Source organism: Anoplophora glabripennis, unplaced genomic scaffold, assembly GCF_000390285.2.
Source record: "Anoplophora glabripennis isolate ALB-LARVAE unplaced genomic scaffold, Agla_2.0 scaffold144, whole genome shotgun sequence".
Classification (NCBI taxonomy): domain Eukaryota; kingdom Metazoa; phylum Arthropoda; class Insecta; order Coleoptera; family Cerambycidae; genus Anoplophora; species Anoplophora glabripennis.
This window is the reverse complement of record NW_019416377.1, coordinates 739,358-756,531: the sequence shown is the minus strand read 5'-3', so window position 1 is coordinate 756,531 and position 17,174 is coordinate 739,358. Positions and strand designations below refer to the sequence as shown.

Sequence of the window (17,174 nt, the reverse complement as noted above, 5' to 3'; positions counted from 1 at the left end):
TTTGGAATATTTCTTTGACCGTACCAATCCGCATATAAAATTTTTGTCGCATAATATGTATTTTCATTGCACGGAAAATATACATCTAACCCTATCCACTATTACACTATTAGTGTAAACCCCTTATATTTCACTTTGATACACTATAGGTGACTAAAGATATTAATTGAATACTCTTAAATGTACCTACTTAAAGAAAAATTAAAATAACAAATCAACACAAATACGCCAATTCGTCAATCCCTGTCATCTGAGACAATGATCATAGAGTTCGGGAATACACGGTCCTTAACAGAACCGGACTCAGTTTGCCAGCGTAAAGATTAATATATTCACACAAAATATAACGCGACATATTTAGAGTACTAAAACTAAATATAAAAGTTAAGAAAATACATAAAAGTAAAAACACCGTGCAAAGTTTAGAGTTGTGACAACGTCTACGTTATCTGGAGTACATCTTTCAATAGTAACTTTTGATAGGAAAATGACACTAAATTGAAACATTTGTCTTTAAATAGACTCTAAACATGTGTATATTTGGAAACTGTAACGATTTTAAAATTGCAAATCAAATGTCTACTAAAAATTTTGAAAGATGATCTGATTACATAATGTTTTAATTATTGGGAAAGATTTATTTATTTTACAATATAGTGAGATTTTGGATAGTGGAGAATAACAAGCAAATTGTTCCGGATAAAAAAAAATCACAATTTTTTTTCAAAATTGGCTCAGGAGAAAAATTAGCAGAGGATGACTTGCGGAAGTTATAGTTTCCAAATATGTATGTACCTTTTTAAAGGTTATTAAAAAATATTTGCGCATCATTTGTTTTTTACTTTTTATATTACTGTTTTCTTTTCCGTGTAATTTAAATTTACGTATTTGTTTACTGCAAAAAATGGTAAATTATGATAAAAAATAAGACAAAATAGTTATTTACATCATAAAGGAGGTTTTAAAAAATTTTAAAATTGGTACTAAATGTAATAACTACAATTACTATAAATATGCATTCATAATAATTAATAAAATGTAATGTTCATCAAATATTTCTATTTATTTGTTCATAAAATATGCATTTATAACTCGAAATCGCCTTTTTTCCTGGAGGGGGGGGGAGGTAAGTTACCACACTTACCTCCTATTGTCCATAGCAACTTCCACTTATACGGTAAAATCCACTTACCTCCTTAAAAACAATGTATGAATAGTCTATTTACTATAGTGGGAGCAGATAAAATCCTGTACACTGTAAGTTAAAGTGAATCCCTCTACATTATAACTCAAAATTATTAAAAAGTTATTAAAAAAATTATAAAATTAACTTTGAACGCCAATAACTTTTTTTGGCAACTTTTTTATCTGAAGAAGAGTGGCTAAATCCTTCCCTAGAACCAGCCACCAAACTTTCCCAGTTACCCTGTATATACAACTCAATGCAGTATTCTCTATAAGTATTTACGAGTAGTACATGCCTATTTTATGTAATAGAAATATCACCGTATAGGTTTTTAAACCTTGTTGTTTCCCGGAACGTCAACAAACCACGTACCACCACGTATGCTCATTTAAAGCATCCCGATTTCTGTACCATCACCAGATCAGATCGAACAATGATAAAACCACTCACCTTTTACCTTCCCTGAAGAGAGTTTCCTCCACAGCACAGTTGGTCACCGTGACTGCCTGACCACGTCTTAGGCCATAGAAACGAGCGTGTTGTTCAGTCTATGACAACAGGTCGACTGTCGGCCGGAGCGTCGCGACGGCCTCGACGGGCGTCCCTTCCACTACGACAGCGCCACGGAAAACCACCACCACCAGGGCCAATCGATAGGTGCAACCGGACCTATGTTATACGGGAGACGTTAGGAAGTTGGGGGAAAATTCAAGGCACGTGACTGAAACAACGTGCTACTCGATCGGTATGGTAACAAACGTAACATAACCTCAAAATTAAAGCCGTTTTTCGAACTGTAATAGTGAGTTTATGGAAAAAACGTCTTAATCTTGACTTAACACTTAGTTGCTTTTCCTTAATCGTAAGCTCTAATCTTAGTCTTAGTCGTGATGTGTTTTGCCCTGTCAGCGCATGACGTCAGTAATCACCACCCCAACGACACCCCCCCCCCCCGTCCGCTAACCTTTTCTGTTTCAGAGACATCCAGGATCAAGAAACGAAGACAACGACACACACACACACATACACACCCCCATACCCTCCTTACCCCTCCCCTCCCGCGCTATCCTAAGGGCCACCTTAGCAAAGCGCATCCCAGGCTGCATAGCCGCACTGCCCTACCCAACCATACCACACATAAATATGACACCACCCCCGGGGTTTACACAGACGAGTCGGCGAAGCAAGAAGAGCGCCAGAAGAAAGGACCCTAGCCGGCGGGGCCCAGCCAGGACAAAAGGAGGTCCCACAAAGCGCCTACACCGGCCGCATTTGCAGTCGGGGTAGACGACGGATGGGGCCCACCTACGAAGGCTGTCCAGGCCTACACGAGATGAGGCAGGATAAAGAGGGATAATCCCCCTCGATCCGAATAATGGCGCGGCGCGCGACGTCAGTAACAAGATTCAGACTTTTGTTTTCGCGTAAATAATAAGTATGTATTACTAATTATTGTAAGTTGTTCGTGAAACAAAAGACAAAAAACATTCAATTTCCATACTTGGTATGACATAAATCGTGCTTAAAAGTTAGTTTAAGTAAGTAGAGTCTAAACATAACCTTAAATATTATGTCAAATTTGAAATATGATAAGATTATTAGAAAAACGACAGAAATTTGTTGCATTCCCGGTACCTACCTTGACTTCATTAGAATCTCGTCAGTACAACGCGTAAGCGCAACATCTATATTTACACTATGATATTAACCCTAATGTTTTTATTTCGCTTATAAACAGTTGGTCCTAAACCTCAGAACTAGAAACGGAAGTGAACTTCTGAGCACGCGTACCTACTTAGTTCTAAAAGATAAAATATGTTATGGATTTTCAAGGTCAGGTCTTGAAACTTTAGTTCTAAAACTATAAACTTGCGTATTAAAAAATATAATTTAACGTTTTAGGACAAAGGCTAAGGCTAAGTTAGGAATAAGGGCTAGACATTGTCAATAATATACATATATGTATACAGAGATACGTACTACATATTTTGATTGGTGAATAACTAAATTTATATTTACCTTTTAGAATAGGGACACTGCAGATTTTGCACTAGTTTTATTAAATTTTACATAAAATTTTGATGGAAAATGTGGAGCATTATCACACAAATTTTGACATTGATGACATTAGAATCAATCGAAAGAGAAAGACAGTAGACATTCTTTTGACATTGTTACACTCATGGCTTTCTTTCAAATGAAAAGTATCATAAATTTTGAGTTAGTGTCTCAATAAGGAATAATTGAATTGAGTAACATTTTCGAATCTGTTTCCATTTAACAAACGCATTTAATGCTTTGGGATAGTATTTTGAGACTACATTTTACGACTCATTTTTGAGTATCTATTATTTTTTAATTTAAGCTTACGACATAATTGTTTCGCAAAAAAATGATAGGAATCTTTTGTTAGAAATTATCTTTTAAATATAATGTAATTAGGGTATGAGTCAAAAAGTCAAAACAATTTAAAACTGCTATAGGTACATTTTAAATATTAAAAAATTATAGTACATACATATCGCAGCTGCTTTAGTTGGACATAAGTTATAGTCTATTGTGATTAGTCGTATCATGAGTTTTATTCAAAATGTTAATACCTAACCTTAAATCTGAAAAATAAATTTATCCGATTAGTGTAAAATGGAACCACTATTTTTTCGAACGATTTATTGGTTCAGAAAATGTTAAATCTTCAAAACCTACTTCTTTTATGTGTCAAATTAAATTTTAACAATTTTTTGAGGTTAGGAACTCCAAAACGTTTTGCGTTGCGTTGCATTTTTTCCGAAACTGGTTAATATTATCCACTTGGAATAAGATGACTTTTCTGTAAGATTTTTTGCAATGACCTTTATTAATTTGTTTAATTTTTTCAAGAACTGGAAATAAAAATATTATCATCAATACCATTTAAGTCCTTCAACGCTTTAGAATTTTGATTATTTTCGTAGGTGTAGTTCATTACCAATAAGAAATGCATCAAATTTGAAAAGAAAAGCATTTGACAGGTAAAGAAGTTACGGCAAAATATTAATTAAAAAAATTAAGTTTGAGGTTATGTAGCCCCGTTAATAATAAGATTTTAACAAAAGTGTGTTATATTTTAATTCAATACCGGTCTCAGCAGGATATTGCAGGTGTAACTCAATGCTGGTGGCAGCTTTTAGTCTGCAAAGTAGTGGTTGGCCACAATGCCATTAGTTAATGTGAGAATATTTATAATTTTATAATAATTTTAAAGTAATTGGTCACTATCTCGGCCAATGTTTGTACTCCAGCAAGTTTTTTGCAAATAAAACAACGCTTATCCTAAAAACAGTTTATATTTCACCTATCGGTACACGATATCGATACATATTGTCTGACTTGATTAAAACAAGCTTCAGGGTTGAAACCACAATGAAACGTCTTCACGTGGAAGTGAATTTTGATTCAAAATTACCCTGAGAATACAGTGTCTGACATTAGATAATAGTGCGCACTTGGCAGTGTTTATAATAACAACTTTTGAAATATCTAGTCATATGTACAATGTAAGCAGCTCTTAATATAATCATTAACTTATAATAATTTGATTTAAAACTGAATGTTTTTATTTTTAATACTTTTGACCGTTCAATTTCTTTATGTTGTTTTCTCGTAGTTCTTTTCATAGAAAATAAGTCAAAAGCGTTGTAAAGCACCAAAAGCCTCAATAGGTACTGGTCCTTGAGGTACACCTGCCTGGTGTTAAAATGCAAAATCCATGGGTATATTAAAAGCCACTAGATGTATTTTAAATTCACCTATCTAGGTATAATTGACATTTCTTTACAGTATACAAAATTAAATACCTAAAATTAAGCAATAACATAACATAACCATCAACAAAAGAAGTAAAAAATTGTTCCCTACCAACGACATTCCACCATAAATAAAAAAGTTCGTGTTAAAAACTTGTTTTTGTTGGGTGACAAATACGCTCACTTTAGTCAGGAAGAACACGATTCAGATGTAAATCTAAAACTACGTTTAACTCGCGGACCCGATCCAAGCTCAATTGAATTTCTTTTCGGATTGTTTGTGGACACCGTTGACCGCAGGTACGGGTATGAATCCGTTCTTGGATTTTACGACGTAGGTGTTTCCTTGTCCGCATCCAACATCCATTCCAAAGAATACTTGATTACCCTGAAAATGATATTTTTATAAAAAATTTAGAATAAATTCATAACATTATGCCCGCAGTTTTTACTGGATTTACATAAGTGTTCCTCAAGGGTATCATTTTGGACCAACATATTTCGTGGTGTACATTAACGACATTACTACTTAATATTTTACACTTTTACTATGTCATGAGACAGATTACCTCTTTTAAGAATACTTTAAATTTACAAATAAATTTTCCAATATAGACAATGAGTTCAGTAAATTATCAATGTAAAGGAAATTGAGTTATCCATAAGTTTTGTTAGGCTCATAAATTTGTCTGCACATTTATAAATAAATCAAGAGATTTCAGATTGGCTCTAAATCATATGTTAGGTTATAAACCGGCTATAAATAAAAATGATAAGAAATAGATCGCCGCCAGAAGTCTCTAGAGTGCATTTCGACGATTTGCCGCCTTCCATAAAATCCTGGAATAAAGAAAAACACATTCGTTTCCTTCGCAAGTTCGTACCATCCTAACATTTTATGGAGCTTTTTATAGAAGATTATTTTACTAGTCTTAAAACTACACAGTGTACTAAATATGTCCTAATCAGCAGTGTTTAAAATTAATTTTAATGTCAAACGTACTGCGAAGTATCCAGATCTAAGCCTAATTGGTTTATTGTATAGTGAGTGTTTTTTATTAATATTCTTACCTTTTCCATGTAAGCTTTAACGTAAAAGTTGCCGAATAGAACGATGAAAGACATCATGTAAATGATAAGAGTATAGTGCATCCATAATGGGAATTCACAACCAGTCCTCAATCCGTTGGCGCCCAATATCAAGGCACAAGTGAACTGGATCTGAAGAAAGAAAAAAATTATGTTTTTGGATAGTTTCATTAATTAAGACGTTTTTAACATTGACACTTCTTTGTATCAGTAATATTTAATGAATATAATACTCACCAATTGAAGGATAGTAAGGTATTTTTTCCACCACAAGTACTGAGTGATGTTGGGTCCTAAAACTGACAGGCCGTAATACAAGTACATAAGTACATGGATTCCTGAGTTGACCATTGCCGGCAAGAAGGCTAAAAAAAGTAGAATAATTATTTTTCCCGGAAAACATAACACATATTAATTGTTCACTCAAATACCATTGGTTCTACCACGACATTTCACTTTCCAAAAACAGGTCGACGTTTCAAAAAATGTGTTAAATTTAAATGTATATAAAATGTATGTACAGTGTTTCATTTTTTATCTTCGTAACTTTCAGAAACAATAAAACTAAGAAAACCAATGTGGGTTTGTTTAATAAACTTTATCCCAGAGACTTAAGGCACCAAATTTATTTTTTTTTTGTAATATTTCTTTTTTAATTATCTTACGGCATGCTACATTTGAATTGCCTATTGAAACTGTATTTTACTGGGTCGGCAAAATAAACTTCTGAACTTATATCTCGACACGGCTAGGAAATTGAAAAAAGATTAGGAAAACAGTGATAATATCTATTTTGGTAGTCAATCGCCAAAAAATTATGAAAATTTTAGCTAATAGGTACCTTAAAAAAGTGGTACTATGATGACAGTGATTCCTCAGTTCATTCCATAGATATTAAAAAAATATATATTAAAAAATTCAAATTTGGCGCCTTTCAGAGAAATGGTTTATGTTTATTAAACAAACCCACATTATTTTCCATAATTTCATTCATTCTGAAAGTTGCCAAGACAAACAGAAAAAATACCTTGTAATTTAATTCCAGGTATAAGTCGCAATATAAATCAGTAAAGCGAAAATAATAATTTTGACCTACGACTACTACTGTAAATACTTAAAAACACACCGTCTGCGATCAATGTAAGATTCCTATTACGTACGGTAAAAAAATCGCACAGTTTTCCTAGCAACCGCTCTTACTTTATACAGGGTGTTCCGTTCATGTTTAAAAAAAACTTGTGTGCAAGTTCCTCCTCATGGGAAAATAATAGGGGTAGTTCATGTAAATTTTTTTTCTTAGACGCCTTGTTTTCGAGATACAGTGTGTTGAAGTTGTTACTTTTCAAATGGTTTTCCTTAATTATCTTTAAATCGGATAAAGATAAAAATGTCAAAATTTGTACATGAGTGGACATTAACCGTGCGTTAAGAACAATGTGCAAACGGTTTCTTTTTGAAAAGCAGTGTCGCCGATACAGGTAATTGAAGGGGTACAATGGAAGAAAAAAATATATTAAAAGTCAACATTTATTACATTTCTAAACGGTTCTGTAAACTCTAAAGGATACTACAAAAAAAAGGTATACTTGTCGAAATTCGGTAGCATGTACCATTTTCGAGACAACTTTACATGAACTACCCCTATTATTTTTCCATGAGAAACTTGCACACTTTTTGAAACATGTATAAAAGATTAGAGTTTAAGAATTTTGTGTAACATCGACAACACTTTGGACTATCTACGTTACGCCTAAATTTTGTAGCGAAGTCAGCGATCCTCAATATGTTTTATATTAAAAAATCAGGTATGTTTATTTTAAATTTAATAATAATTTACCTATTTTTTCACAAAAAACTGTTGATGACATGTTCTACTTAGTAAAAGGTACCGATGTTTAAAATTTGTGTACACATTTATATTGATCCTGTATACAGCGTGTCCTAAGATTTTGCGTGCATGAAACTATCAAAAATGAGCTGGTTATGCATAGTAAAATAATTAAATAAGCGAAAACTATTGGCAATAAAACAATTCAAATGAGAAAAAACTTGAAAAATGACCCATATAATTATTTTAATTAGGTACTGTCAAAAGTGTAAGCTTATTTTTTATTTCAAAATGACTTACTGGAACCGCTGGGTACCCATTTGATTCCAATCCACCAAAAGCCGAACATGGTGGAATGATGGTAGACGTGAAGGAAGGTAAGTTGCCGATCCTTTTTCCTTAATATAAAGAAAAATGTGTCGCAGAACTCCAACAGCTTGGAGAAGTAGTACCACCAAACAGCATTGGCGATCTGAAATAAGAACATTCCTTAATTGATTCCTACTCAACCAGCTTGTAGACCGGAACTTAGTCCTCCAGACGTTTATTTTTCTTCAAATATAGACGTTTGAAAGTCAAAGAATCGAAGATTTACCTGCAATTCGTCCGGGTGATACTTCTCTCGGCAAGGTTCACAGATATAGCTGTACCTCAACCTCGTAGAGGCCGTCAGCAACTGGAAAAACAAAGAAAAATATATTTATTTTTATACTCAACTTCTAAATTCGTCTGGTACTACCTCTACTGCTATGTAAGCGTTCAGTACTGCCATAGATAAGTTGTAAGGTATGAGAAGCCACGTTAGCTGGAAAGGTTTCCTCTTCGCCATCAGTTTTGGACCTAACCACACTATAATTAGGTAGAGCAGAGTATAAAACATCGTTGGTACTGGCGAGTCTACCAACGGCCATCCTCTTGTCCGTTGATCTACAAAAATATTGTAAACGCTTAGAGAAATTAGAATGCTAAATGACGATATAAAAAATAAAGTCTTCTACCGGCAAATATTGTTGTACATATATACCTAATCTGACCTAATTTAACCTAATCCAATATACCTGAAAATTTATTATTTTTACTGTAAATCTATTATTAATTTACGATGAAACATGTATGAAAAGGATCATAATGGGAGACGTAAACTGGATTTACGGCTACGACATTGAGACAAAAGTTCAATCATCGTTATGGATTGGCAAAGGATCTTTAGGTCCCAAGAAATCACGTCAGTCTAATGTCCTCCTTACTCGCCAGATCTGGCTCCTTGCAGTTTTTTCTTATTTTCGAAATTTTAGACTGTTGATAACATCATTGCAAAATCGTCACAGACTTTAAAGGTCATCAAATTTTCAAATGAAGGTACCCAGGACTGCTTTTCGAAAAGGAAAAGTATTTGAATATGGGAGGGGAGTACTTTGAAGGAGACAAGGGCCAATAATGTATGAAATTAAAAGTTTAAAAAAATTAAGTTCGGTTATTTTCTGAACAGACCTGGTATAACGTATCCAAACAACTTCTATAATAACCTACATACATAGCAGCAATAAAATTTAATTTGTTTGATCTGTTTCAATTAACACTGCCTTTTATAGCTATTTTACATCAAGGAACAATGACGTGCACTGGAAGAAACAACTTTGCAAGAAGTATAAGTACTATGCAAGTAATTTTCTGCTTTTTAAAATCATTTCATTCACGTATAGAAAGAACGTGGGGGTAAGATATGAACAAACAAGCAACGTAATGTTTTGATAAATTAACGTAACCTTACCTGATAACGATAGAGTCCACAAATAGTAATCATAGGCTTGATGAACTAGGTTTTGTGTCGAGTTTATCACAAGTGCCATTGTTTCACTAAATTATAACTATGTATCTGAAATAAAACATAAAGTACTTTAGTGGCAATTTTGTAACGGGACTAGTGAAAAATGTTTGATATTTTAGTAGTTTGTGCTTTATTTATAAAGATTGTAATAAATTATGAATTGGTTGTTATGTAACCCGAAAATATTTGAAAAACTTTCAATTCCTCTGGCGGTTCTCTAAATAGTTCACTTTCACCACGATTAGTTATTACATAATAAAAAATTGAGATAAAACCGAATGTGAAAGGTATTTTTCATAAGAAGATACTAGATGTTGTGGAACACATTTTTATAGATAAATACTAAAAAAACTGTAACATATTGATATATTTCCTTGATACATCACATTATACAGATGTAATATACATGTTTCTTCCATTAATTATATTTGCATAGAGTAGGTACACAGCCACACAAAAAATTGACTTTCGGGCCCAGAGGTCAGACCATGTTTATTATACGTTTCTTGGGTTACTGAATCCATTTAACCCCATCACCTTAGGATTTTTCATAACCTCAAAAAAAAAACGATATCCTGAACAATTAAACCATATAACCATAAGACTCAAGCTTCCAACGCTAAGTCCAATCATCCAAATCCCATAAACATTTAACTCAAAGATATCCCGACCCCAATAACCCTATAACCCCATAACCAAGGGAATACATCATAGGCAATCTGTATTGCAAAACATCACATAGCTGAGGACTCCTTAAAAACCCAAGTACTCAAACCCAAAAAATTCTCATAACCCTATAACCCCATAACCCCGGAACTTCATAACCTCATAACTAATAAATCATAGGCAATCTGTATTATGGATAAACCTTAACGTGGATAAGGATTTCTTAAAATCCCCATGACCCTAGAATTCATAACCCCACGATTCCCTAACCACAACTTCATTACCTTGTACTTTGTTCTCATTCACCAAAGAACCGAGTGTTACAGTCGATCTAGCTTTTTTATAACTTTAATTGGTAGGACCATCGCGTCGACATTGGCATTACCCGATGTACCCCACAAAGTGGTTGCGCGATCGGATTTTGTACATCATATAGCTATCAGAAGAGCTTTTACCCAAAAAATTATATTACTAGAATGACGTGACTGCATAGGTTTTTAAGATATCCTCAACCACGTTAACGTTTAGCCATAATACAGACTGCCTATGATTTATTAGTTATGGGGTTATGAAGTTACGGGGTTATGGGCTTATAGGGTTATGGAAATTTTTTTGAGTACTTGGGATATGTGATGTTTTGCAATAATATAGATTGCCTATGATTTATTCCCTTGGTTATGGGGTTATGGGGTTATAGGGTTATTGGGGTTTGGGTTCATGCGCTTATTCGGTTGTGAAGCTTGAGTTTTAAGGTTATATGGTTTAATTGTCCAGAATATCGTTTTTTTTTGAGGTTATGAAAAATCCTGAGGTGATGGGGTTAAATGGATTCGGATTCAGTGACCAAAAAAACCTATAATAGACTTCTGCGCCCAAAAGTTTATTTTTTTATGTGGCTGTGTTATTTATATTTTTTAAATAATTATTAATGAAATGAAACATATTTAGTAGATGGAAGTGGTTTTAGCACATGAAGTAGTTGTATCCTACAATTTATTGAGAATTTTTGCAAGATTATTAGAGTTGGTTTGAATTAACTTCATATCTTTCAAAGAAACGTAAAAATACAGTTCTAGCATACTTTTCATGACTTTAAATACATTTTTCATTTGTTAAAATGTAAGAAATATTTGCAGCTTATTGATGTGGTTAAAACTTTCACAACTCTCAAAGGTACACTTGGGGTAGGCCACGTTAAAGGTCACACTAGTGCGAATTGGGGTTTTGCCAACTTTGAACCGTTGTCTTCTTTATTTGTTAACGAAAACATAAGGTATTTATATCAAAAGTGGGGTTAATTTTCCCAGAAATCGAATTATGTAATTAGTTTTGGAAAAAAATGAATTTCTTAATAAAAATTCGATTGAAAAAACATTTTTCGAAAAATGACTTTTTTTAAATCATATTTTTTATACATAATGTCTAAAGAAAAAGTAAAAAAAGGATTTTGAAGTTCAAAGTCTATATCTTTAAGAAAAAAATAACCCATATTGATAAAATGATTTTTTGAAGTAATTTTTGGCACTCTTTTCTGTAAATTGATGTTTATTTTACACTATTTTGTATAAAAATATTAATTTAAAGAATATTATCCGTAAATATTAACAAATACATGTTACAATTAAATTATTAACGAAAAAATATATTTGAAAAGTTATTAACAATAACTAAATAAACAATGTTTTAGTCTTTTCGACATGTAAAATGAGGTGAAAAAAAATCAGAAATTTGCATTTCAATTCACTTCATTTTTATATTAAATGATATAAATTCAGCCAAACTTTTGCCCACACTAAAGTCACACTCGTGCGAATTCGCACCGATCGGACTTTTTAGATTCTTTGATTTGGCCGACAATAATAGACTGGGGCCAGCTGCGGTAGGGCCAGCTGTCCAAAAAAAAGACGGTGGTGCGAATTCGCACTAGTGTGACCTTTGAAGGTTAACAGTCATTATATACACAATAATAACCAACTCTAAATCCTTGTATAATTGTGAGTTTGCGTATAAAGCTGTCCTAGGACTCTACAAGATCAAACCAGAGAAAGAATCAGGCCTTCAGTATTGCAAAACATCACATAGCTGAGGACTCCTTAAAAACCCAAGTACTCAAACCCAAAAAATTCTCATAACCCTATAACCCCATAACCCCGGAACTTCNTATATTATATGATATAAATTCAGCCAAACTTTTGCCCACACTAAAGTCACACTCGTGCGAATTCGCACCGATCGGACTTTTTAGATTCTTTGATTTGGCCGACAATAATAGACTGGGGCCAGCTGCGGTAGGGCCAGCTGTCCAAAAAAAAGACGGTGGTGCGAATTCGCACTAGTGTGACCTTTGAAGGTTAACAGTCATTATATACAAAATAATAACCACCTCTAAACACTTGTATTGCATGTGATTGCGTATAAAACTGTCCTAGAGCTCACCAGATCACACGAGAGAAATAATCTTGGCTTCGCTTTTTCTTAATAATTATTTCCAAGATATATGGTCCTTATATGTTGACAAAAATCTACCCAAATATGTAAAAAGGTGTTCAATTTAAACCAGATTGGTAGATGTCTCTGGAATCGTCGTTGAATCTTTGCAAATCATGAAACTGCAATTCTGAACAAAAAAATTAGTAACCATCTACTCAAGCGGAGAAATTGCTAGTTCTTGCAAAGCACGTACCGCCAGCATTTTTATGATCTTTAACTGCTATCCGCGTTCTAACCGATAATTAAATTGTCGCGAAATCCTTACGGCGCGGTCGGCCTTAAAAAAAAAGCATCTCGAATCAGTAAAAGTACAACGGAAGTAGAAAGAAAGCTTGTCGTGTGACAAGTTACATTCTTGGTTCCACAGTCTACAAACGGGCATCCGCGTCCTGATTCCGTCAAAAGTGAAAACGTGCCACAGACAGAATTTTGAATATTTATCTGTGGCATTTAGACGCGTTAAGGGTATAGGTCGGGGCAACTTCATAAATCGTTTTTAATGCTTTACGGAGCGGTATAAATCATTTTTCGCGAACGTGGATGTTTTATTTGGTGGTGTGGTTCGTGACAGTAATGTAATGGTTCGAAATATCGGTTCCGAATTTTACTTATACCCCAGAATAAAAGTTTTATTTTGTGCTTATACATAATATTTTAGGGGAATATTACCGCAAGGTCATTTTGTGAAAAATACTAGATATTTTCTTAAGGCTTGCAACACTGCCCACCATTTCAATGCACATTTGAAAAATAAATAATTTGTATTGCAACTGCACTTGGTAAAACTTATGCATACTAGATATAACAGATATTTAATTAATTGTCGTTCAGTACAATATTAATTGATTAGACAGTTTTGTTTTACTTGCTCGGTATTCAAAGCGATTAATAAATTATTAAAAAAAACATTACGGTTATACAGGGTTTCCCATTAATATTGCGAAAAAATTCAGGGGGGTTTCCTTGACCAAAAATATAAGAGAGGAGGTTCCTATATATGCTTCGTTTCGAAGATACAGGGTGTTGAAATTTAGAGAAAATACAAGGTTTTTACTAATATCTGGAGAACCCTAATTCCGATTTTTTTGAAATTTGGTATGTTTGTTTATAAAAACGGTAGACGTCTTCTGTCGTAGGCGTCCGGGGACTCACTCCTGTTGATATTAATAAGTAAACATATGAGACGTCACTGCTTTTTCTTAGGTGTCATATTTTTTTCTAATTATGCGATTAAAAATTAAACTTTTTTGTCTCTTTACTTTTTTTGATATCTTGCTTCGTTTTCGAGCAATAAATTAATATCCTTTCATATGCACATTTTTAAGGGAAGTAGAAAACAAAAATAGAAATTCAATGTTTTAGTTATTTACTAATCAACTTTAACAATACATTTGAAGGAAAAACAAAGTAACAAGCTGAGAAACAATAAATCACTAAATAATATTTTTTTAATAATTAATATTAACAAAAACATAAGAAAAAATATTTAACAAACAGCAATAATAGGAAATACAGGCATTTATCCTATGACACATTGATTGGCGAACCCGTTCAAATATTCCCGCTGTGTGTCTAATTGTTTCACAGGATGCGACAATGCGGTTTCTTACTTCGTCTATGGTTTGCACTGGAGTCGTATAAACCCAATGTTTGAGGTGACCCCAAAGGAAAAAATCCAACGAATTTAAGTCGGGAGACCTCGTGGACCAGGGTTGAGTGCCTCCTCGACCTATCCAGCGATTTGGGTAGATATTGTTCAAATATTTACGTGCAGCTAAACTGAAATGGGGTGGAGCGTCATCGTGCATAAAATACATTTGCAACCTTAATGGCAATGGGTTGTCTTCCAAAAGTACGACTAATTCATCCTCAAGAAAACGGCGATAAACATCTCCAGTAAGCTTCGGTGGTAAAAAAATGGGCCTATTAAGTGGTCTCCCACAATTCCGACCCATACATTAAGTGAAAACTGGTGTTTATGACGGCCTTCTAATATTGCATTTGGGTTCTCGTCCGCCCATACATGATTATTATGGAAGTTCGTTATGGCTTTTCGAGAAAAATTCGCCTCATCCGTAAATAGTACTTCTGCTAAAAATTGAGCATTTTCCCCAATTGTTTGTCGTATCCATCGACATAAATCTAATCTTAACGGAAAATCAGTCGGTAAAAGTGCCTGAACCCGTTGGATGTGAAAAGGGTATTGAAGATTATTTTTTTTAATCCTGAAAATTGTAGAACGACTTGCATTTAAGTTTCTAGCAATCTGTCTGGTACTTGTTGTTCGAGTGTCCTCAATTTCATGAAGTACATCTTCCTTCAATTGTACGGTTATTGCTGTGCGAGGTCGCCCGTTTCCTGCGGTAAGTTTTCGAAAACTTCCAGTTTCACTAAGACGTTGATGAAGACGGGTGAAGATAGTATGATGAGGAATTATACGATTAGGGTATTTTTGCTCATAGAAGCGCCTGGCGGCTAATGCATTACCGTTGGCAAGGCCATAAAGAAAATGCATTTCGCACATTTCACTATTTGTGTAATTCATTTTGACAAGCAGGAATTGACAACTACACAGCTCAAATACTTATTAAAATCACACACTTAAGCTATTACTTTTTTGCTCGAAAACGAAGCAAGATATCAAAAAAAGTAAAGAGACAAAAAAGTTATATTTTTTATCGCATAATTAGAAAAACATATGACACCTAAGAAAAAGCAGTGACGTCTCATATTAAATATCAACAGGAGTGAGTCTCGGACGCCGCTGGAATAGATAAAATAAATCAAATTACGTCAGAAGACGTCTACCGTTTTTATAAACAAACATACCAAATTTCAAACAAATCGGAATTAGTGTTCTCCAGATATTAGTAAAAACCTTGTACTTTCTCTAAATTTCAACACTCTGTATCTCTGAAACCAAGCATTTTTGGACATAGGTTTATAGGAACTTTCTTTCTTATTTTTGGTCAAGGAAACTCCCCCTGATTTTTTTCGCTATATTAATGGGACATCCTGTATGAGTCATTAAATCATTAAAAATAGAAGTCAGGTAATTTCCAGCCAGTTTGATTTGGTATGTCTATTTATTCATTATTACTGTGGTTTTCATAGTGTTCTTATTATCGTGGTTCATTGTTTACAACAGTCTTACAATTGTTCAAAATGGCATATGTGTATGTAAATAATAGATACTCTTTTAATTTATAGCGAAACAATACCAAATCCATTACCAGATGTGTCAAGATGGTGCTCCATTTACCAGGGTAGTTCAACGAGGACGTAAAAGGGAAAATTGACGATCGAATTGTGGAAGAAATGACAGTACCTGGAATGTCCCAATCAACGGTGTGGCGCATATTATTATGCGCATGTTTTGTGCAATGATTGACTATCTTAAAGTTCTTTGGTTTTACAAATAGTGAATACGTTGATATGAAGTTAGCTTACGGTGCAGCCCATGAGACTCTTGTGGTACCTTACCATAATGCCCGAATTAATCGAGATTGGTTGTCAGCATTTTCATGGATGGCGGAATTTTCCAATTGCCTGGCCTGTCCGATCGACAGATTTGATTCCGTGCGACTTTTATTTATGGGGGCGTTTGAAACAGCTATGTATTCAACTCCGGTTTATACGGTTGAGGAACTACGAGAATTAATAAAGAATGTCGCTAGAATAATCGCAACAAGCTGTAAATCCTAGTAAGAGTGAAAGAAAAGTGTTAACTTACCGAAATAACATCAATTTATTTTTGGTGTGTACTAATTTACGTGCCATTTTTTACTTTTGATCATTTTTTTGTTCAACATCTAGTTTAAAATAAATGTTATTTTTCAATATTAACCGAATTAACTCCAAATCTTTTTGTTTATTATTCAGTCAACTAGTCCAGTCAAAATTTTAGATTATTACACAAAAATTGTTGCTTAAATTAAAATTTTGGCACCATGTATACTGGGGGATGTAACAGTGCAAAAATGTATGAATGTTTATTTTAGAATTTAAAAAGTAAATATTTGATTAAAGTGAAAATAAAAAAAGCAAAAAAATGCACTGTTGTACAGCGTGATAGCTCTGTGTGTATTATCGTGGGGAGGAGGCTGCCCCTTTAGCCGCCAACTGACGCCCTTGGAGAACACCTTGTATAATGATCGTCGGGTCAAGTGATGCAGTTCACTGGCGCTTCTTCCCACATCTCAACGAGAAAAAAATCAAATGGGGACAAATGCGCTACGCGAGCAAGTCATTAACTGAGATTTCTCCGCCTGGCCGAATAGCGAGTGCTACTTTTAGATAGAA

At 33.9% G+C, this 17,174-nt stretch overlaps 1 protein-coding gene across 2 annotated transcripts; it reads right to left on the bottom strand.

Moving 5' to 3' along the window:
• Positions 1 to 4,525: 4,525 nt before the first annotated feature.
• LOC108906873 (elongation of very long chain fatty acids protein 4-like) lies at positions 4,526 to 9,745 on the bottom strand. Of its 2 annotated transcripts, none has more exons than XM_018710304.1 (7): positions 9,660 to 9,745; positions 8,628 to 8,815; positions 8,484 to 8,564; positions 8,189 to 8,360; positions 6,298 to 6,425; positions 6,043 to 6,192; positions 4,526 to 5,359 (listed from the first exon to the last, which is right to left on the bottom strand). In XM_018710304.1, exons 1-7 carry the CDS (start codon positions 9,736 to 9,738, stop codon positions 5,225 to 5,227), a joined length of 933 nt encoding a protein of 310 aa, XP_018565820.1. In that variant the 5' UTR covers positions 9,739 to 9,745; the 3' UTR covers positions 4,526 to 5,224. The 2 variants fall into 2 exon arrangements, with proteins under 2 accessions (XP_018565820.1, XP_018565821.1); XM_018710305.1 differs by lacking the exon at positions 9,660 to 9,745 and adding an exon at positions 9,380 to 9,430.
• Between the last annotated feature and the right edge of the window lie 7,429 nt (positions 9,746 to 17,174).